Consider the following 24,667-nt stretch of genomic DNA (forward strand, 5'->3'; position numbering starts at 1 on the left):
GAAGATGCAGACATTATTATTCAGTGCATCTGCGTCTTGCACAATATAATAATCGATAAAGATGAGCCTGACATTTCCCTTCAATTGTCTATTGACCAGGACATAACAGAACACAGTGGTTTAGCAGCATGCTTCCAAAATGACAGAGCAAACAGTAGTGCTTCAAGAAGAGCGAGGAGTGTCAGAGAGGCCTTCAAAAACTATGTCAACAGTCATTAATACAAATATATTTCATGTCGAAATTATCAAATACTGTAACTATTATGAACGTCATTTCATTATCAAAATACTGTAATAGTATCCATACACAATTAAAATTAGAAAATAAACGAAGTTGTTTGTGTTACTTGTTTCTTGGAGTCTTGCAGCTATTTATTTTACTTTTTTGTACTTACTGTCTGTTCCACAATATTCAGCTATTTCATTCCATGCTTGCTGAACAAAATCCCTATTGTGGTAATATTTATTTTTCTGGTCCCACAACACGGGGCGTTCACGTACATTGTTAATTAGTCTTTCGACGTCCATCGCAAGCAAGCAATTACTCCAGACGCAAGCACAAGCAAGCAATCGCTCCAAATTGCGCGAAACGCAAACTCGGTTGCGACTACAGCGGAGTCATCGCATCGCACCGCATCACATCGCTGCCCAGCCTGCAGTCTAAACGGGCACCGCTCTGTTGCCACCGTTAAACCAAGCCTGCCCATTGTCACGCGATTTCAGCGCGTCATCGCTCCGCTCGGCTCGGCATCGCATCGCATCGCATCGCGGGCAGTGTAAATGTAGCCTAACGTTGCACAGCATATAAGTGTTCACCTTCCAAGTTCATCATCAATACATTTTTCAAAGTTCACACTTCATTTGCGAATACCAACACACTGTTACAGTTCTTGTTAGTATTTCCCGCAGCATGACGTTGATAAAATGCATTACTTGATTTCTGTTTTGTGAGTTTATGTGGTAAAACAAATGTCTGTTTAATTATATAGAAACATGTTACAATAAATTTACAGAACAGTTTGCACTTCAGGCTATCGTTTTTTCGTGCATATAATTGTTACGTTATACAGGCAACAGACTCTCGCCTGACTTTGCAATATTTTCATGTTTGTGGTTAACGAATTCGTTATGTCACACATTCAGTTTATGATTAGGACCGCTTAGCATGCTCTTGCTTCATAAACATTTAGCGTAAATGTGTATCCTATAACGACGTTTAAATTGTATGTGAAAAGCTCTAAAATTGAACTATGTCATACTCTCCAATGTTGTGGTTTGATGACTATACTTTCCTGTTTTAGTCTCAAAGTACAGCATCATAGATGTCACATAGTGTTTGTGTGGATCAATATAATGCATACACCTATTTTAGTTGTCCCTTTTCCTGTGACAAATTGCAGTATTCAGTACACTCATTAATTAAATATTCATCATGAAACATATCAAAATCTGTATCTGGTGAATCTACACTCCTGGAAATGGAAAAATGAACACATTGACACCGGTGTGTCAGACCCACCATACTTGCTCCGGACACTGCGAGAGGGCTGTACAAGCAATGATCACACGCACGGCACAGCGGACACACCAGGAACTGCGGTGTTGGCCGTCGAATGGCGCTAGCTGCGCAGCATTTGTGCACCGCCGCCGTCAGTGTCAGCCAGTTTGCCATGGCATACGGAGCTCCATCGCAGTCTTTAACACTGGTAGCATGCCGCGGCAGCGTGGACGTGAACCGTATGTGCAGTTGACGGACTTTGAGCGAGGGCGTATAGTGGGCATGCGGGAGGCCGGGTGGACGTACCGCCGAATTGCTCAACACGTGGGGCGTGAGGTCTCCACAGTACATCGATGTTGTCGCCAGTGGTCGGCGGAAGGTGCATGTGCCCGTCGACCTGGGACTGGACCGCAGCGACGCACGGATGCACGCCAAGACCGTAGGATCCTACGCAGTGCCGTAGGGGACCGCACCGCCACTTCCCAGCAAATTAGGGACACTGTTGCTCCTGGGGTATCGGCGAGGACCATTCGCAACCGTCTCCATGAAGCTGGGCTACGGTCCCGCACACCGTTAGGCCGTCTTCCGCTCACGCCCCAACATCGTGCAGCCCGCCTCCAGTGGTGTCGCGACAGGCGTGAATGGAGGGAGGAATGGAGATGTGTCGTCTTCAGCGATGAGAGTCGCTTCTGCCTTGGTGCCAATGATGGTCGTATGCGTGTTTGGCGCCGTGCAGGTGAGCGCCACAATCAGGACTGCATACGACCGAGGCACACAGGGCCAACACCCGGCATCATGGTGTGGGGAGCGATCTCCTACACTGGCCGTACACCACTGGTGATCGTCGAGGGGACACTTAATATGCACGGTACATCCAAACCGTCATCGAACCCATCGTTGTACCATTCCTAGACCGGCAAGGGAACTTGCTGTTCCAACAGGACAATGCACGTCCGCATGTATCCCATGCCACCCAACGTGCTCTAGAAGGTGTAAGTCAACTACCCTGGCCAGCAAGATCTCCGGATCTGTCCCCCATTGAGCATGTTTGGGACTGGATGAAGCGTCGTCTCACGCGGTCTGCACGTCCAGCACGAACGCTGGTCCAACTGAGGCGCCAGGTGGAAATGGCATGGCAAGCCGTTCCACAGGACTACATCCAGCATCTCTACGATCGTCTCCATGGGAGAATAGCAGCCTGCATTGCTGCGAAAGGTGGATATGCACTGTACTAGTGCCGACATTGTGCATGCTCTGTTGCCTATGTCTATGTGCCTGTGGTTCTGTCAGTATGATCATGTGATGTATCTGACCCCAGGAATGTGTCAATAAAGTTTCCCCTTCCTGGGACAATGAATTCACGGTGTTCTTATTTCAATTTCCAGGAGTGTATTAGTAGTTGAAAGACATAATGTAATTAAAGATCATGTTTTAAATAACTTTAACCATTTGATTTAAGGTCCTTTGCTTTCTCTGTATACATTGAACTGTTGATGTCATTCATTCATTTACATATGAAAAAAACATAGCATGTACTAAATACAAACATGATACAAAATTCTTATGACTACACAAAATATGTACTGAAATCTTTTCAAAACTTACATACTAGACATAGGCTACAGTAAATTATTTATGCTACATTCCCATTTTTAATAAGTCTCTAAAGTCTTTGTATGGACATAATCCTTTTATCTTCCTATTAGTCAAATCTGCTGCAATATATCTGATTAATCACTAAGCAAGAGAACAAACAGAACAAATGCTATTACTATGTGTAATCTCTCCAATGCAATTGCGATTGTACCTTACAGACATCAGACTAACAGCAGAGGAAAAATTCATTGTCTTTTTTCAGTTTATATATAAGAACAAAGATCATATACACTACAATCTCATCCATTATTTTTTTTTTTTACATTATGATCGATATAATATTTCATTGAAATTAATTTAATAAATTTTCATAATAAATTTGAGGTTCCTGTCCATTTAATATTATTCACAGACTTTTTTTAGTCATTTCATATGTAGTGTCCTTAATAGTTCAAAAGGGACACTACATCTGGATAGCATCACATTAAAATCATAACATTGATCCATATAAACAAATGATCTGTACTTTTTAGATATTTTTCCTCGTAGAATCTACCATAAACAAGCTGTCAGACCAGTACTACCCATAATTTGAACGATCTTAAAATTTTGACTCAATTCCTTTAAGATATATGATCTTTCCATTTGTGGAACAGTTATTTTGTTTATTGCCCTCACATTCAGTTTTATTTTCTCTGATTCATCTTTTTTTAAAGTCAGAACTCATGGACTGCAATACTGACTTTGTGATCTCTCAGTGATGTTCTGTTCTACAAAATTTGCAACACCCCAAGTTCCTATTAACCATTTCATCTGCAGAATTAATTCCATATACAATCCTGGAATGAACATAGTATTCACATTAAATTTCCTACCTCGAATCTCAATTTCCAACATTACTTGGTTCCTTATTAACTTACACTTTGCACCAATGGCTTTGATAATTCTTAATTCTTGCACTGGGCATTCTGAATATCATTTCCACTTTTATCTTTAAATAAAGTTCCTCATTAACTATATATATATTTCACTTTATGAATCAATAACTGGATATACTTCTGCACACATAATTATAGCTTCCATCCTTAATAGCATTCCTCTCATCGTGTCCTAAATAGTTAACATTGACTGGCCCTTGCTCAGATTGAGTTCTTGACCAGATCTCTTGAAACTCCTAATTAATTTTTTTGCCATGGTCTGTCCACTTCCCACTTATCATTTAGTTCATTTGGCCTCATTCTTACCTCCTCATTTCTCACCTCTTTCATTATGTCCATAGTTATTATGAAAACCTCCAAGATTGCATCCACCTCTTTTCTAGTAGGTGACTGGCGATCCCCTAAAATTATTCCTGTGATTGTCTCTTCATCTTTCATCCCTGTTACATTGTCTCCATCCATTACCTCTCCATTATTCTCCATATTGCGTGCCAGACAACGAATTCAGCTGCTCAAGAGCATGGAAAATTCTAATCTTACACCAGCATTAATCTCTTTTTCTCCATTTACTGCAATATTGTCTTTGCTGTCTTTGTTTACTATGTTATCAACATGAATTATACTGTCATCAACAACTTGTTCCCCATTTACCTCAACAGTTTTTTCATATGGTATTTTATGAGATTCACTCAATGGTAGTAAATTATTATTGCCATTATTGTTAACTCATTAATATTGTCCTTATTATTTGCAACATCTGCTTGAATGTTGATCTCACCACCCACATCACCATTGTATTGTATTGTAGGGTAGCCGGGGACCTAGAAATGATGGAGAGGCTCCATCCCTGTTGCAGCCAAAGTGGTTCACAACCCCACGATGACTACCACAGTCCACTTCACCCCTCCACCACCCCACACCGAACCAATCTTTAAGGATTATTGTGTGGTTTGGTCCCTGGTGGACCCCCCACCTCCCCAGGAAATGTCTCACACCAGACGAGTGTAACCCATATGTTTGTGTGGTAGAGTAATGGTGGGGTACACATACGTGGAGAACTTGTTTGGACAGCAATCACCGACATAGTGTAGCTGAGGCAGAATAAGGTGAACCAGCCACATTCACAAAGGCAGATGGAAAACTACCTAAAAACCATCCACAGGTTGGGTGGCACACTGGACATTGACACAGGTCTGCTGGGCAGATTCATGCCAGGGACCAGGCACTCCTTCCCAGTCAGGAAAGCCATGCGTTAGACCACACAGCTAACCAAGTGGGCCACATAACTATTAATAGAACTCATATTGCCTTATTTGCCTTGACATTAATTCACAAAGCACAAAATTGTGAGTCCTACATTAGCAGTATGATATTACCTAAAAGTACAACAAAAGCTCCTTTTGTTAGCAATGATGTAAGCAAGCACAACATACGTTAATCACTGCAAAGTCAGGCACTGGTCCCATCCTGTCATAGGATTGAAGCCATGGATGTCAAGATGCCAAGCCAGGCAGACCCCCCATCAGTCACTGGTTGTCTTCCAGTGACCTCTGTATGTGAAATCTTGGGTTTGACCCACCATGCACTGTCATGTTGAAGTAGCTACTACAGATTCCCTTCTTCTGGCCAATGTAATATCAACTTTTCTGTGGGTCTGAAGAACTGTCATTCAACTCCATGTATCGATGCATTTGTGAAGTGTCAAACTACTGGCCGAAGAGAGTGATGATTTGACATTAGCTGTATTAGACAGTCTGTATGCGTCATTTGTCTTGCTACATTCTTTTGTTTGCAGCATAATGATTAAGAAGTAGTTATCATGTTAGTCTGTTTTGTTAATTTACATTTGATCTGCTAGAATGAGAAAGTGTGTGGAATAAAACAACACCATTATTACTGTTGTAAAATATGTATTGTGCACATAATTGAATAATGTGAAGGAAATAAATTCCAGACTCATCTGAAAATGCAGGCTGAGGCTGAATCCAATACTTACCTCTTTTCATTTTAACTAAATCTATAACAGTTTCAGGAATACATGGCATGGCAGTGGAAGTAGATTGAGCTGATTGTACAATGCTGCACATGGTTGAAAACATTATTTCATTTATCAAAACAGAGCATTCCAGCTCAGTATCCCAGGCACACATTAACTGCATAGCCATCCAATCCATTCCAAATCACTTTCCATTTGATCTTAATAAAATTAGCACTACATCCTTAAGACTAGTGAGGCATATATAGAATTTGCAAAAGACATTAATATTGCAATGCAATACATAAACTCAAACAACACTTAATTTTTATGTGAAATGGAAGGGGTAGTACACAGACTGCCTCCAGTCTGTGGTACTGCTTCTCTGCCACCATCATACTCACATACATGTCATCTGATGATCAAGCTGTCTTCACCTGCTCAGCTCCACTTGCAGTTTACACACCATCATCAAATTAATATAATAGACATCTATTCAGAATACCTTATACCTGAAATATTCCACCTCAACAGTCCTGACATGTTGTTTCATAGAATATTTACTACAATCTCTTCAGTTCTTTGAAAAGTTCCTTAACTAATCATCCCCCCATTTACCAAAAATTATGTCTATCTGCTGTTTAAAAATTATTTCCTATTATCATTGTCCATAAATTCTTTTTTGTAACCACAGTTCAAAAGTAATATTTTTGTCTAACATCTATTGTTCATAACAAATAATATCATACCTAAACAATAGTAACACCAGAATTATTAAGTACACTGTTTGTAATGTATGAGGGCATGCTGAAAATCAATGTCTCTGAGCTTTTGTGGGGAAACTCTTAAATTGTTTTAACTAAAATAAATATTATTGACATTTCACATCTTTATTCTTCATCTCTACATTTTGCAGCCCACTGCCACAAGAAGGCTCAGAATTGTAGCGTACAACATGGTAGTGTATAACATAACTACATCAATGTGTGAGAAACAACATACTGTAATTGACTTTCAAATTCAAAGAGTCTGTCCACACATGGAGCACTGCCTCCTTCAGTATGACAATGCCAGACAACACACAAGTGCTGTGACATCTGCAAAAATCTGATGCCTTGGGTTAGCTGTCAACAGTCATCCTCCATACTGTGCTGACTTGATCTATTCAGTTTTCATCTGTTCCTAAAGCTTAAAGAACACCTTCAGGGACTCCACTTTCATGAAGCAATGCAAGAAGAGATGACAATGTGGTTCCGTCAAAAAAGTCAAGTATTCTACAATGACATTAGCAACAAAATGATCTCTTGTTGAGAGAAATGTTTGGTCACTAGGGTGACTATGCTGAAAAATAAATATGGGGACATGAAAATAAAGATGTAAAATGTTAAATAAATGTATGTTTTAGTTAAAAAGCTTATGAGTTTTCACATAAAAACTTGGGAGGCCTGTTTTCAGCATGCTCTTATATTATCATCCACAGCTAGATTAAAATTCACAGTAATTTTCAAATATGAACTGTTCAAAAGTACTCCCACTACTGTTTACCACTGTCTGGTCACTTTTTCAAAGTATTGTTTCCACTCCTCATTTTCATTGCCCCAGGACTTTTCCTGCCTCGTCGATTCCACCCTATTTTCTGGCCATTTCCCCTTCAGGAATACCAGATGTAATATACTTATGAGGGTTAATACATACTATTAAAATTAACCACCGTTTAACAGCATTTTCCCCACCAGGCATGCCAAATGTAAAGGGCTATATTTATGAGAACTGCACTTGCTCAAATGGTGTCCCACACAAGGCATATCAAGTGTAAAGTTTAATGAGAGTACATCATGTATATTTATAATTCCCAAAAGATGCATGTATGAAGGGAAAGGATTGCAGTGATTGACAGGTGTATGAAATGCAAGAATTATGTTTGCATTTGTGAACATGGCCAACTCTGAGTGCACTATACATTGGTGATGGTGAAAATTTGTGCCAATCCAGGACTCAAAGTTGGATCTTCCACTTGATGCAAAAAGGTGCCTTGACCACCTTGGCCACCCAATAATGCTCCCCAGACTGACTCAGACTTTCATATGCTACCACTTCTGTCTACATCCTATACTTGCACGGATACTGCAAATTCAAAAAGGAAGAGACATATGATTAAACTCAAAGCTCAGATAGTAGGAATGAAATACTAAATTATGGTGCCTGTGTTGTTGCATGTGTTTTGCAGAGTCCTTCAGACATGCTTGTTTTTCAGCAGAAACAGGTCACTATAAATTATGGGAATTCAATTTCAGAACGTTTTTTGTAGTGTCAACATTACAATGAGAAGATGTAGGTAACACTTGGGCATTCTCCTTGAATAGTGAGGGTTGATACTTCAATTCTTTTCACAGATGGTAAAATTCTTGATGAATCTGCCTTTCCAAATACATTGTATGAGTTTCACACCCTTTGTTGCAGGCAATGTTTCTTCAGTATTTTGTAACAAAAATACAAGTTTTCCATTAAAAATCTATTTTGGCAGTTTATAATGAATGTACTGTGCTATAACCTATGTGATATAGAGCTGCAAGGCAAGTGGCACATAACACTGGGCCATCTAGAAATATGGGCCCCACACCAAACTTCAGATATCATAGTAGGTGCCTTGCTCAACATACATTGCAGAAAATTGTGAATGTCCTTTTAGTTGAAGTACATACTTTTTCAAAGGATGCGTACAAAGATTGCTCTTTAGAGAAATCATCAGAAGAAAATGAAGTTGCTACAAAAATCCTGGCATATACACTGACTTCTTCACTTTCTGATAATGTTGATTTGATTGGCTGTTTTCCTCAAAGGACACTTATATTAGTTTAGTGGCAAATATTCTTGATATTCGCGACTCCAGCTGTGCTTACCACTAGTCAGTATCCTTACATATTCTGGCTTTCTTCATACTGATACTGACTGAACTGGTACACCAGTTTGTCAGAGCAGTATGCTAGTACAGAAAAACAAGCAGTGGTGGCTCATGCACAATTTTACCAATGTGCTGAAATATTACAATGATAAACAGAAGAAAAACTCACAAAAGAAATAAAATTCACTCATCACTGTTTTCTGCTGCAGAATTTATGTATGAGTATGACTTTTGAACTGAAACCCTGTGTTGGTTACCATATCCTTCTCAATGACGAACATTAAATCATGGCTCTGACATGGTATTCTGGATGAAGGTCTTCGTTCTCTTCAGAGATGAAAACATTTTTCAGATTAACGGTTTTCATCAGTTTTGTCACTACTATTTTCAAAAGTTTTGTTATCTGAGAGGAGGTTTCCTGCATACTGTTGTTCAACATTAATTGGAGTGTCATAGAGATATAGCTCCAGCAATATTCCTGAAGTATGGTCATTGGTACAAATACAGAGAGCTCTGTCTTGTAGTCTGGTCATTGGTACAATACATAGAGCTCTGTCTTTAACCTCTATTTCTTTAATGTGGTGTACTGGAAAGCAACATTAAGTTCTCCCTTTGGAAAATGTCTTGAGAATTCTTCAAACTTTGGAGAATCCAACAGCATTGCTGCATCCAGTTGATCTGTGGCTCGAAAATGATCAAGGGATTCTCCTTTAATCCTATCACAGACTTATTTTGCATCAAAACATCAGAAAAGACTTATCTACCAGTGCTTGTTCTGTGAGGTGACTGTTGTGGTGACTGTGGTATCACTGTCATTCACTGAGGATTTTATATTATTAATAATCTTTATGAAATAAGACATCATTCTGATTTGTTTCTTTTACAGCATTGACTAATCTTGCCTGTGACTGTCTGCACATGATATCCAGTTGATGCATTACTTTTTGCAAGCATGCTACCTAAAAGACGAATTCTCCATCTTGTAGATTGTGGCAGAGTCGAACTGTCAGGCAAAAACTTTAGCTGAATGGAGATTTTTCCAGTGCCAATAAACATTCCAGCAGCAAGTATTTATTTTTGTACACCACATTTATGGTCTGTCACTTAAAATTCCATCTGGTAGCTCACTTACTAGGAATCCTTCCTGCTGCCATTATGGAAAGAAGCTGAAAAATCTAACAAATTTAAAAATAACAACCTGACCAACTGTTTTTGTGAATAAGTGTGTTCCATTGTTAAATGTAACTGATGCACATAACAACCCACATAATGAGCATTAGGATACACGGTTTTAATTTCTGCCTGCATGTCATCTTTAGAACCATTCATTACAGCTTCACCATTGCTTATTGTGTGGTGTCTCTTGAACAAAGTATCTATAACATTTGGAATACTTGTTGTCAGAGCATCTGCATTACATCCTTCAGAACTGAACCACCCCCCAGAACCTTCTGTATGACATGCTATTCTTTTCATAGCATAACACTAATACTAACTGTGTCTTCTCAGAAACATCTGTTATTTCATCTGCCATTATAGACTCAGAAAGTCTAAGGCTGAAGAGTTTTTCAACCTACTCCATCATGTCTGGGGCCACTACATGCAATCTATGATTCTGTGTTTAAATATTTTAAAGTTTAAATTCATTTTTATCAGTTCTGTAGGTCTATATGTCTCATTTTTCACTTAAATTTCTTTAATCCATCACTTCGAATAGTTTATCTTCCTCTGAACTCACTGTAGTGTCTTAGGTCAGGAATTTAGGATCTCTATTAATAATCTTTTCAATTCCCTTCTGCTTTACTCAAATGGCATTCACATAACAGACCAGAACGTACACAGATAACATGCCAATATTAGGTAGGAGAGTACTTAAGTTGTCCAAAACTTTTAAAGACCACCAGAAAATAAGACTGGTGCAGAAAACTATTTCTGCTTGGTACAGGACTTTCGAGTGCTAGCTTTAAGTAATATGTTTTAATTTATAGGTATTATATGACTTTCTTATATCATATTAAACTGAGGTTTTGTATAGCCTGTCTTATGTGATACCCAAAAATGTGTGTGTAATTAACTTACTGGTACTGTACTCTTTTTGAATATTTTGTGTAATAGGTACACTTCATTCCATAACTATTAGTTTTATGTTTATCAATTGTTTTGTTGTTGGCTGTCTCATGTATTTGTGTACGGACAAAATAAGATTATGCTGCTTCTATAATTCAGACAAGTAAACTAACCAACTATAAAAAGCCTGGTCTGTTGTTCAGCACTTAGAAGTCTATTTTGCACAGTACTCTTTGTAGTCATAATAAACAGTCTTCTAGAGAAACATAGTGAACTAGGGTATTTACACAACAAAATATAGCAGCAAATATATTGTGTAATGCAGGTAGGTGCACATTTTGGAGAGGCCCTCCTAAGATCTTGGAACTTGTATGCTCACTTACAGATGTGTTTATTGCTTCTAAGAAATGTCAGCATCAAGTGAACTGTGATTTGCATAACCACAGTGCAAGATACAAAAGCAATTTCAATGTAGATATTGACTCAGTTCAAGGTTCAAAGTGAGGTTTTGTATCCTTGTAGAAAAAATCTTCAGCTAATACCAGTTGGACACAAAGTAAAAAATAGGGAACCCCTACAAATTAAAGGTGGAGAACATTTCTTATTATCTACTATTTCTATAAATTATTTTGTTTTCTACATCTACACCAGTTAGCTGCATGACATAAAAATATAGATTGTAAACAGACCTCTATGCAGACATTACGTAAATTTATAATCTGACAAATATCAATGCTATGATGTAAGTACCGTCGGTCAAGTGTAACAAATAGATGTTTAACGTAAATGATGGAGGAACCAGAAGCTATTTAACATATTCAGGAATCATCAGCATTTTCCAGGCTGAAGACCATTCTGCTAAAGTTACAGATTGTGCATTAAATTTACTCTGTGTAACAACAGACAGTGTATAGCAATGTACTGATAGTTTAGTGTTAATGCAGTGAAGATAATAAGTTTCTAACAACATAGTTTTTATCAGTGTAGTGCTGATTCATTATAAATACATGAAGTTTCTTATTTGTGATTGGATCTGTAGAACATGAGGAAAGCAGGAATGAGTGAATGAAAATCCATGTAAGCATAAATATGTATATACATATTTTTTTAAGTCATTCACCACAGTATTTTCAAAGAACATTCAGAAACATACATTTAGTTTTACAAAAAGTTCCTCCTGTAAAATTTTTTATTTTGATAATAGAGACATATATATATCAGTATAAAAGCTTTTTCAAACAACCTTCATAGCACGTGGGTATCATCTTCATCTTTGTTTTCTTTATAATCTGTGCTTCATTTTGTTAGTGTTAATTACAAATCATATTCACATATAAATGGAACCTTGAAACCACATGGAAGGTCATTTAAAGTACTATCATGGGCAATACTTCCACAGTCTTCACCTTCATTAGTTTTACTACCACCAGCATTATCTGGCTGACCTTTGCCCCATTTTGTATAGCCTGTTGTCTGAAGTGGTTCACCTACAATAGAAATTATTTGCTGTGATTAAAAAAAATGAAGACCACACAAAACTTGGACAGAGATACTCAGTACTTTCTTTTGATTCATGATTCTTTACCATATGCGTATCATTTAGCAATATATTTTTAATAATAAAATGAGACATGAACAGGTCATTCAAGGTGTGTTCAAACAGTAAGGTGACTTTATATTTTTATGAAAAAATATTTATTTATTCATCAGTATTCATGTCATCCCCTTCAAAGTAATACCCCTCAGATACAATACCCTTGTGCCAATGCTTCTTCCAATCCTCGAAGCACTTCTCATAAGCACTTTTTGGTACAGTCTTGAGTACTTCTAGCAATTAAATTTTTATATCCTCAATCATTGAAAATCTTCATCCTTTCAAAGGTCCCTTCAGTTTCGGTAACAGGGAAAAGTCATAGGGGGCCAAATCTGGTGAATGTGGTGGCTGAGGCATGATTGTCATGTTGTTTTTGGCCAAAAAATCTCTCACAAGGAATGATGAATGAGCAGGTGCATTGTCATGATGCAAAAGCCATGAAATGTTTTTCCACAGTTGTGGACATTTTTTGCATATAGCTTCTTGCAAACAGTGCATAACATCAAGGTAATACTCCTTATTGACTGTACGACCTTGAGGCGAAAATTCATGATTCACTACACCATAGTAATTGTAAAAAACAGGGAGCAAAACTTTGACATTTGATCAAACTTGGCATGCTTTTTCCGGGCCTGGCTCTCCCAGATGCTTCCATTGCGATGACTGGGCTTTGGTTTTGACATCATAATCATAAACCCATGTTTTGTCATCAGTTATGACCCTTTTGAGCAAATCAGGATCATTGCTGACATCATTCAAGAGCTTCTGAGCATGCAATGGTTCTTCTGAAGTTTTGGAATAAACGTCTCATGCCCAAAACTTCTGAAAAAATTGCATGACATGAGCTGACCAATATGGCAACATCCTCATCAACTTCTCTTACAGTAATCTGATGATTTTTCAAAACGATTTTCTTAAAAGTTTTGGAGTTATCATCTGTTGTTGATGTGCTGGGGCATCCAGAGTGAGGTTTGTCATTAGCATCATCTTGGCCATATTGGAAGAGCTTGTAGCATTGGTAAACTTTTTTCCTTACTTAGACCAGACGCACTGTATGCCACTGTCAACATTTCAAGTGTTTTAGAGCACTTTATTCCATTTTATACACAAAATTTTATGCAAATTTTTTGCTCCATTTTTGATAATAATTGAAAATTGCCGAGCACACTAAAACATTTCTAACCTTTCCACCTGTCAAAAACAAATGAAGTATGCTGCACACTTGAAACTGTGAACATATGTTCGGGACATGTATATCAACATAACAAAGAACAAAAAAGATTGATAATTGAATGTACATTGCCCACACAGTTTCAAAAGTCACCTTAATTTTTGAACAGCCCTTGTGTTTAAAAAAAACCTGATATGGCTGCTATTCAGATCATCTTAAAAAATAGTTTAAAAATTGGCTTACTTATTCACTGTGCATTTATTTTTACTGGAGTTTGTTACTCAGATGAATTCAACAATGAATAAATCAATCCAGTGTTCATATGCTATTTGAGAAGAGAATTTATTTACAATTCCTAAATTTAGAACAGCAGCAGTCAAAGAATGTTAATTTTATTGCCTTTATTGGAAGCTAGCTTGGTTGTCTATGATCAGTATTTGTAACATATAATAAAGATCTGAAAATAACAGTGACGAACAGTCAGGATAATAAGAAGAACCACTCATTACCTCAATTAAATGAACCAAAAAATTAATTCTGGGGTTAATATATAAAATCAAATAATAATATATAATGATTTGAAGAAAATTTGTATGGAAAATTTATTTTCAGTGGATCTCAGGTCTAGATGGAAACACAAAAAGAAAAGCAGAAAACAATGAGTTGCTAAAATTTGAGGTTACTATTAACATTGCCTGTGGGGTCATTCATATACAACATGTACAACAAGTTTCTTGATATGCTTACTTGGATCATGCATGAAGAATGACTCTCCATGCAAGACAGCATACTGTGTCCTCCCTACCAAGAAATCATTGATCTAGATACAAACATTATATGATACCTCACATGACCCCCCTTTCTGTTAACAAAAGTTAGTGTGGTACTGAATCAAATGCTTTTTGAAAGTCACACAATACTGCATCTGTCTTATTGCTTTGATTTATAGCTTTCAGGATGTCATGTCACAAATGTGCGAGTTGTGTTAATCATGACAGATGCTTTTGGAATTGCAGCTGGTTGCCATGGATGAGGTCATTCTATTCAAGGTACCTCATTATCTCTGAGCTCAGAACATGTGCAAGCTGTAGAATTGCAGAATGTGCAATAAAAACTGTGGGCTGTCACTATGAACTGCATAGGGGTGTCTCTCTTATGGTGAGACATGTTGTTATGAGAAAGAAGCAGTTTTTGACTGCAGCTGTCATATTGGTTGGCCAGTCGTCTTTCTGGCCCACGTCATGCATGAAAAAATGTGTTCACAGTTTCTTTTATTCGTGTGAATGTGCCAACAAGTACTGAAAATATGAAGTGGCAGATATATCAGGAAATTTATGCATTGTACAAGGTGCTTATTATTAAACATTCACTACTTGAGAGAGCCCCCAAGAAAAACAGCTACTGTAGGACAATGAAACTTCATGCAGAAGAGAAATAATGAATAATTTCGACATGAGAAGGTAACAGTTGATAATTGCATACCAGATTTATATTCCAGGTTACAAACTTTGCTCAGTGTGATGACCATCTGCATTTATGACAGCCTGGAAGTTTGTACGGATTCCATTTCATGATTGTTCCAGCACTTTTCAAACAGTGGACTATGGAATGTTTGGGCATTGTGGAAGATCTTGTGCACTGCTTGAAGATCACACATTGTGTCCAGCATCTCAGATATGGCAGCAATAGCTTTTTCAACAATTTACAGTGTAATTGGTCACAATTTATGATGTGATTGGTCATTGGCCTCTCCCAGGAGCAATTCCCAAATAGCCATTTAATTCAAATGTCTGAATCATATTCCTCAACCTTAGTGTGGAAAGAGAACCTCTCTGTATACCTTCAACGTGTCAGTGTTCACAAAGAGCAGCACCACTATTGCTGCTGTTTTGGTAAAACGGCCTTACAAGTAAAGCCCTGCTCACCTTGTCCAGATCACGTTGACTGTCTGCAACTGTCATGCACACTGATGCTTGTGTTTCCACCCTGTGTTGCCATACCAGTTCTGGCCCCTAATGGCAAGTCATGACACTAACACTACTGGAAACAAAAATCCTACAGTGCAGAGTTTGAACATCCTTCATACAAAGCTGAATATCCATACAGTAAATAGTTTTTTGTCTACACTGGTGCAAGTAGTGAAAGTTTGTAATAATCACCCTGTATAATAAAAGTTCATTTACAATATTTGAAGAAGCTATTTTCACTCAGGACTCTAAACATACCCAACAACTCTTTATGTAACGTTACTATACATTACATGAAAATGTTAAACTAGCAATGGACTACATGTGGAAAATTATGTAGTCCTTCACTGTATTTGACTGGACCAAGAAGAAACATCTAGTATATCATATTATAGAGTATACCATCTGCCACTCATTTTGCCATTTTTTGTAGTATTTAAAACATCTAAGGAACTAGATATACAGGTTGTTTTTTGCTATGGCCAATATTCTTACATGAAACAGTACTATAAAAAAAAAGTCCTATAAAATTGACAAATGCGCCATTTTACTTGTGTTGAAAATAATCAATCCTCAGTGGTGTAGTATGTTTTCTGATTATGCTTAGTACTCATTTCTTATTAATTATGCTTGTCTGTGAACTTGTTTCTCTGACTTGATGTTGTCAGTTGTACTACACACATCAAAACAAGTTTTGCATCACCTGGTTCCCAGAACTCCTGAAGATAGACATTGACTGTGGATATTGTATCACAGACACAGTTCCTTTTACTGTTCAGAGATGTTACTAAACCCACCAAAAGATGTAAACAACCTTGCATGACCAGCACCTATTAGATGGAGGGGGTCCGACAGCTGACCAGTTCCATCATTCCACCAGGAAGGAGGTACGCAGCTCATGTTGTCTGTAGTTCAACCATGCCTAGACGGTCCATACCACAGTTCAAACCCATCCACATTGTTACTTTGTGCCAGGAAGAGCTCTCAACAAGGTAAGTGTCCATATGTCTCGGAGTGAACCAAAGTGATGTTGTTCGGACATGGAGGAGATACAGAGACACAAGAACTGTTGATGACATGCCTTGCTCGGGCCACCTAAGGGCTACTACTGTAGTGAATGACTGCTACCTACTGATTATAGCTTGGAGGAACCCTGACAGCAAAGCCACCACGCTAAATAATGCTTTATGTGCAGCCACAGGATGTCGTGTTATGACTCAAACTGTGCGCAATAGGCTGCACGATGCGCATCTGCACCTCTGACGTCCATGGCAAGATCCATCTTTGCCACCATGACAATGTGCAGCATGGTACAGATGGGCCCAACAACATGCCAAATAGACTGCTCAGGATTGGCATCACATTCTCTTCACTGATGAGTGTCGCATATGCCTTCAACCAGATAATCGTCGGAGACATGTTTGGAGTCAACCTAGTCAGCCTGAATACCTTAGACACACTGTCCACCTTAGACACACTGTCCAGTGAGTGCAGCAAGGTGGAGGTTCTCTGCTGTTTTGGGGTGGCATTATGTGGCCATGAAAGGCACCATAATGGCTGTACCATACATGAATGCCATCCTCCTACCAATAATGCAACTATATTGGCAGCATATTTGCGAGGCATTCGTCTTCCTGGATGACAACTTGCATCCCCATTGTGCACGTCTTGTGAATGACTTCCTTCAGATTGAAAAGGGCTGTTTATGGACAGTGTGACCCACCACCCACTTTGAGGGATCTACACCGAATCGCCATAGAGGAGTGGGGTAATCTGGACTACTAGGTATTACAGGTACTGATGTGTACAGCAACCTGTACCACCCCCTCTGAAGTTCTTGCTGTATGGTGGTACAACATGCAATGTGTGGTTTCCATGAGCAATAAAAAGGGTGGAAATGATATTTATGTTAATCTCTATTTCAATTTTCTGTACAGGTTTCGGAACTCTTGGAACCAAGACGATGCAAAACTTTTTTTTGATGTGTGTACATACGACCATCTGCTATATCAGTATTTGGTACATATTGTTTTGAAGTTGTGCTGGCATCAGATCATGGCTGGTGATTCTGTGGAATGTAAACAGTGAAGTGGAGTCCTATTATTCCTTGTGGGAAATGGCAGACATGGTATTTTACCACGTCTCAGTCAAAGGCATTAATCAACAGGTATGTGCCACACATGTCAAACAACATTCTTAATAATGCATTCCAACTGGAAAAAAGTATATATATGTTTGGTAGGATATTCCAATGAAACTTTCTGGCAGATTAAAACTGTGTGATGGACCAAGACTCAAACTCATCACCTTTACTTTTAGTGGGCAGTGCTCTACCAACTGAGCTATGCAAGCACAACTCAAGCCCCATCCACACAGCATTAATTTGGCCAGTACCTCATCTCCTACCTTCCAAACTTTCAGAACTAGCACTTCTGGAAGAAAGGATGTTGTGGAGACATGGCTTTGCCACAGCCTGGGGGATGTTTCCAGAATGAAATTTTCATTTTGCAGTGGAGTGTGAGATGACATGAAACTTCCTGGCAGATTAAAACCAGGACTTGAACTCTGGACCTTTGCCTTTCATGGACAATTCTACCAACTGATTACCCAAGCATGACTCACTTGACAGAAGCTCTCCTGTGAGAGCTGTGAGGATGGGGTGTGAGTCATGCTTGGGTAGCTGAATTGGTAGAGCACTTGTCCACAAAAGGCAAATGGCCTGAATTCAAGTCTCGGTCCGACACACAGTTTTAATCTGCAAGGAAGTTTCTTACCAGTGCACACTCTGCTACAGAGTGAAAATTTCATTCAGGATATTCCAATGCCTTGCAGACATCTGATTGTTTGCAACAAGGACTAGAGACTGTAATACACCTCACCCAGTTTGCATGACAGATGTGGAGAAATAAAGTGTTGCAACAATTAGAAGACAATCCTGAAAGTGTGTGATGAACTGGAGCTGTTGAAGGCATAAAACATACTCTCACATGATCAACTCTGTATGAGTGATTACTTTATCCATATCACTAACAGCATGTGCAACCTCTCATGCACAAGCCCACTGTGCTAGATTAACTTTCTGCAAATGAATTCTAAAACAGAGTGCTGAAGATCTGCAATTTACAGTTTGGATTTTATTTATGGGTGAGTGGGATTCATATGGAGTGAGATAATAAATTACCACAATAACCAAGTGTAAGGAGATGCAAATCTTCGAGTGAGCATGGAAGCAAAGCATCAGAGTCCTTTAGTACTGTACATATGTTGGTCCTTACCTATCTTAACTAAATAATCTACATAAAATTAGCTGAAACTGGGCATGTGGGGATGGGTATCTTAGGCACTGACACAATGAATAATATTCATGAGAAATTTAAGGCAAAAGCAAATTGGCTTACTGAATTAACTAAAGTACTACAAGTAGCACTGAAATAATTTCAAAAATTGATAATCTTTATCATTTCCTAAAACGATGAGGCACGGTATAAATGTCACTTGCTGATATGATGAATACTAAAAAAAAGAGCGGCACCACAATGCTCACTAAGACCAGCATCCTCAATAGTGATTTGCCCAGAAAATGAATGCACTGCATATATGATTCAACATGAGTGTGGAGGCACAGAATAAAGTCACTAACTCTGCAGTTTGAGCTGTCAACAAATATTAATAGCATGAGACATGGAGAAAAATAACATCTCTCACAGAAACTTGAAATACAGACTGTACAAATGATGGTGGAGGTGCTGCACATGCATAGTAACTAGTCACTCAATATTCACCAGCACCAACACAAATTTGCTGCCACAAGACTGTCTCTCATGGGGAAATGCCCAGGACAGGATCCAATGAAATGATACAGTCTTCACATGAGCCATGATGGTTGATAGCTAGAATCTTGGCTAGTACCCATGAGGGCACGTGCACTTGCCCATGGGAATGAATGTCTTCTGCTGTGATGCACTGCTTTATGTACTGTGCTGTGTTGCAGATATGGTGTGAGTGAGTCTCAGTACTTTTGCACCAAATGTCTAAGAGTGAACTTGGTACCATGTACTGCACTGTCTGAGATACGTAGTCCGTATGGTATGTTCATCATGGTATGTGCATGGAGCCAAACTCCGATATTGTCACCTCGAAGAGAAGAAGAGAACTGAGAACAAGGTTAGGCTGACAAATTCTATCTAGATGAGTGGTTATTGTCTTGGTTCCACTAGCCAGTGACCATAGTGGACAGTATCTGGTAATGTGGAAGAACTGACTACTTTAGGTGAAAGCAGACATATGTGTATGAAGACAAAACCTCACTGCATTAGCAGATGACCATAGGCAACTATATGTGTGTGGAATGGGGCTGGACAGCTAAAACCAATGTGCAGTGAAGGGCTGCTACAGTATCAATATGTGGGCAGGAATTGTATTTGATGACTCATAAGTTTGTATACTTTACTGGACAAATTAACAAGTGCTGTTTATGTTGCCTCTGTTATTGAAGAATGTTACTGTTGCAGAAAAATACTTGTTGTGGTTTATGCTCACTTTCAATGAATGACACAAACCTTTAATCACTGACTGTTTTTTATGCAGAAGTCCATTAGTGCAGACACTCCATTTATTGGGCTTCTGACCATAGGTATATTTAAGGGCATTGGTATGTTCCACATCCATCTATGATGTGCACACATACTGCAGCAATTGTCTCATGCATGTCACTAAATCTGAGAGCGGCCAGATGTTTTCAAATCAGTTCATGTATCTCTGAGATGGAGGGCTGAACGATGTATAAGAATGAATGGTAACCACATTGAGCACTTCCTGAGCTGTTAACAGACAGATGCTTATCATGAGACAGAACAACCCATATTTCAAAAAGTATTTGTTTCCAGGACCTTTTTATCCTTTTTTTGACCAGTACCATCTCTTCTATGTCTATGGACAGGAAAAATTCATATTTTGTGATAAATACGAAACAGATGTGAATTCTGCCTCAAAATGTGAAAATGTTTAATAAACACTACTTCATATCAAATTGGATCCAGATGAACTATTTTATCAGAGATAGTTTGAAAGAGCACTATTTTCTGCATATAAATATTGAAAATGTACCCAGTTTTGAACTAGTAGTATTGTACACCTGGCGAAGCCCAGTCTGGGAAGATAATGTGCGTAAGTATCTGCTGCAAAATTAAATAGTGTAAAAATGCAATGATATAACAATATGCTTAATGATTAGTGCCATGCTGATTATGGATGGTTGAATGATTTATTTAAGATATACACCGTGTAGTGCAATGTAGTAGTACTCAGCTGTGGGACCTAGCATTTTACTACAAAGAAACACATATGGGTGTTAGCTAAAGCTCAAAAGATGGTATAATGCAGAAACTATTCAAGTGGCAAGTTATGTGGTGGATGTTTTCAGTTTTCAACCATGGTTGCAATGAATACCACTAGAGGTTGGGCTTGAACTATGTCATCAACAATACTCTGCTAACCTCAACAAGAACTTGTGTGGAAGCCGTCTATGAATGCCTTGTGTCATTGGTTGCTCGCCTTTTCTTTTTATGAAATAATTGAAGCAACTAATCCTAGCTTATCATGGATTTCAATTATGACCCTTACAACACCAGAAGAGTTCCATAATCCCTGTGACAATGTGTCAGTTCTGTTTTAGTCTGTTTCCCTGTGAAAAGTGGTGGGGTTTGCTTCCCTGCACTGCTCCTCTTCCCCCCGGCAGCCAAAATTCCAGTTTGTTTAGACTCATGCACATCTGACACTACAGCCTGTAAAACAAAATCTGTAACAATTTTCAACTGCACCGAAATTCCCCCATAATTTTAAAATATAGTTACTGTATGTTCAGTTCTACATCTATGGTAAGTGCCTTTTCAGTTCCATCTGCATCATTGTGAAGTATGGGTTGCATGGCTATGAATGCTCATGAAAGGTCAAAATTAATAGTCTGCACATTTTTTAATCAACAAATTGGGTAGGAAATGACAAGTAATGGCCAGAAACACCTTAAATCAGTGATAAATTCAGTTCAACAGTTGGAAAATGCTGCTGCTTTCTAACAGAACAGACATTTTTGAAAGTTTTCACACTGTCAAATGAAGCAAAGGCCATTTGGGGTGAAAAAGGTCTTGCAGTTTTTGCAAAAGCAAACATGCCAGTAAAAAGGTATCTCAATCAGCACATTTTTTTGATAGTCAATTTCAAAGAACTAAGGCCTTGTTTGTCTTCACTTGTGTAGTGTGACATCCTTTTAAATTCATTTGTCTAATCACTTACAAAAAAATTAATGCAAATTTTGACAAAAATAGATGCAAATTTTGCAAAAAATAAGTGCAGATTTTGCCAAAAATGGGTATTAATGTTGGTTCTAGGTGTGGTGTGAACACATTCTCATTTATAATAAACAAGAATAGCAAGTAGCCAAACCAGTAATGAAAGATTAAAGCATCTGAAACAAAATCAGTATTATTCATTTCTGTCCAACTTGATTTCAGTGAGATGTTGCTTTAGTAAAGGAGAAAGCAATATGAAAATTGGGAGAGGTGGGTAAAGAAAAGAGCAGGAAACATAAGTACAGCTGCATAATGCAAGACTTCCTGGACACTTTTAGCAGATGAAATCTTTCAAGTTCCATTTGTCTATTGCTATAGTAATTAACAGCAGTTAATAGCAAGATATTCTAACTGTAACTTGTTTTGGTTTAGATGTTACAACATATTACCAATGTAATAATAAGAGTTTAATCAAACAGTGGAAACTCTATGTTGAAATATCAACAATATTAGGCAAAGGATAGATTGTTATTCACCATAAAGATGACATGTTGAGTTGCAGATAGGCACAACAATCTGTTAAAGATTTAGTGTTAAGACTGGTCTTAGCTGTCAGTGTTGGTGGTAATGTGTGCATGAGGTGTGCTTGCTTATGTAAATGTGTGTTCTTTTTCTGAAGAAGGCATTGGCCAAAAGCTAAATGTATAACAGTCTTTTTTGTTACGCTTATCTGCAAGGCAATGTGTCATTTTTATTGCGAGTAACAATCTGTCCTTTTGCTAATAAGGTTTTACTCATTGCAATAAGTACATCTGTTCTTTATAAGCTGTGGAGAGATATAATTTGCACCTTTTTAAACAATACTATTACATTAGTAACATAAGATCAACAAGAGAACTTTAGAAAGTATATTTTGTGGTGAAATGTTGTCAAGATGTGAGTCCAAGTCAACTCTGTTGCTCTGTTAAATATTTTTGCCTTTTTATCATTATTTATTTATACAGTCTTTCAAGAAAAATTGCTGCTATGTCTCTGGCAGGGATACAGTTTGAGATGTCAACTGTCCATAGGTCATTCTTTATCATCTGGTACATTGCGGTATGTTCCTCAGGCAGGTTGCCACAAAGTATCATCTTACAACCACCTCTCATTCCCTTGCATATTCTGCTATTGGCTATATAATACACACCGACACATAGAAAATGTGTATCTAAAAACACCAAATTACCATTTACTGTGATGTATGTTCCTTCCGTGGTTTTGTCATGGAAACCAATAAATGCCCATCCTGAAATTTGTTTGTGGCGTGAAAACAACTGTTTGGCAACACTTGCTTCAGCATCTGAATTCAAAATAAGCAGATGTCCTCCTTCATCAGCACAAGTCTTTCTTGCATCACTCCAGGTCTTCAGAGTGGTGTGAATTTTGTAATAACCAACACCAGCAAAATATTCGTAACCAGGACCAGGTTTTGGTGGTGGAACTGTTAAAAGAGAAATAGTGTAAATTTACTTATTTCAATTCTTATTTCATTAAGATGGTTTTATTTTATGTTTCACCTTGTCTAATCTTATTGCATGCTGTGATTTTGTGACTTCTTGTTGTGCAATGAAACTCATTTCTGTGTAGGTTTATGGGATAGTAAATTTTGTCCAAACCATGAATGTAAGTTCAAAATGGATGTTGTGTTATTCTTGAGAAGCCAGTGAAACAAAGCCTTTGTTGTTGTTGTTTTTGGGGTTACCCAACATGAGATAGTAAGGAAGATAGGTGGCACAAAATTTGATGACACGAAACACAGAAATTGCTTATCTCTAAAAACACACAGCCATTACAGTTCTTAGGCCTCTGCACAATATTTTTAAGACAATATTTCCATTCACAATGCTTATGAATTAATTCTATCATTTCTCTGACTCAACATTAAAGTGATTCAATCATTCATGTATTAATTCATTAATTTACCATGTTCAGCAGATCCAGTCATGATGGAGGACCCTGAGGCATGTGAAATGAGTTAAGGAACACATAAACAAAAGATAAATATTAGCTAAAAATGAAACTTGAAAATAATGAACTATTACTACAGAGGTTCATACTACTTACACTTACGCAAGTTGAACTTAACATAGTAAAACTGTCACTGGAATAGCAAATTAAAAAAATAACTGTTTCTTCATGAGTGCATTAAATATTTATTTTCTAATCCTTGGATGTATATAATCAGACATATGTTTATAATTGTCTTTGGAATGTTCAGAGATTCCCAGTTTCTTGTGTGATACCTGATGCAAAATATGGAATCCTAGAGGAAGAGAAAAACATAAATTTAATGTATATATGGGCTGTGGCTGTTGTGGTTGAATATGGACTCTTATTTGGTTTTCTGGTACCATCAGCAAATATTATAGTTTCTAAATCGTCCTTCAGTGTCATTATAAAATCATTTATGTAGATCATGGACAAACAAACCTTGTGAGACTACACACTTTCAATCTCCCATACTCAATTACATTTTATTATTCTCTATGAGGATAATAACTCATCTGTGGTAAAATGACATCATTATTGCCTTAATCTATTAGTTCAGTTGTTAAAATTTTATGTTTATACGATCAAGTGCCTTGACACGGTCACATGATATGCAAGGTAGATAAATTTTCTTTATTTAT

General features: G+C 37.9%; 2 protein-coding genes across 2 annotated transcripts in view; one reads left to right on the forward strand and one right to left on the reverse strand.

The window, feature by feature from the left end:
- Positions 1 to 24,667, forward strand: part of LOC126457464 (kinesin-like protein KIF19) — a 610,440-nt gene that overhangs the window by 326,954 nt on the left and 258,819 nt on the right. The window lies entirely within an intron of this gene.
- LOC126457465 (hemolymph lipopolysaccharide-binding protein-like) overlaps positions 12,065 to 24,667 on the reverse strand; it is a 43,080-nt gene continuing 30,477 nt past the window's right edge. Inside the window, exons 4-5 of the mRNA XM_050093756.1 lie at positions 23,224 to 23,478; positions 12,065 to 12,463 (exon numbers count right to left, since the gene is read on the reverse strand). Of these exons, the coding sequence (XP_049949713.1) occupies positions 12,291 to 12,463; positions 23,224 to 23,478 (428 nt within the window). The 3' untranslated portion in view covers positions 12,065 to 12,290. The remainder of the gene's footprint in view (positions 12,464 to 23,223; positions 23,479 to 24,667) is intronic.

This window comes from Schistocerca serialis, chromosome 2, assembly GCF_023864345.2.
Source record: "Schistocerca serialis cubense isolate TAMUIC-IGC-003099 chromosome 2, iqSchSeri2.2, whole genome shotgun sequence".
Lineage (NCBI taxonomy): Eukaryota > Metazoa > Arthropoda > Insecta > Orthoptera > Acrididae > Schistocerca > Schistocerca serialis.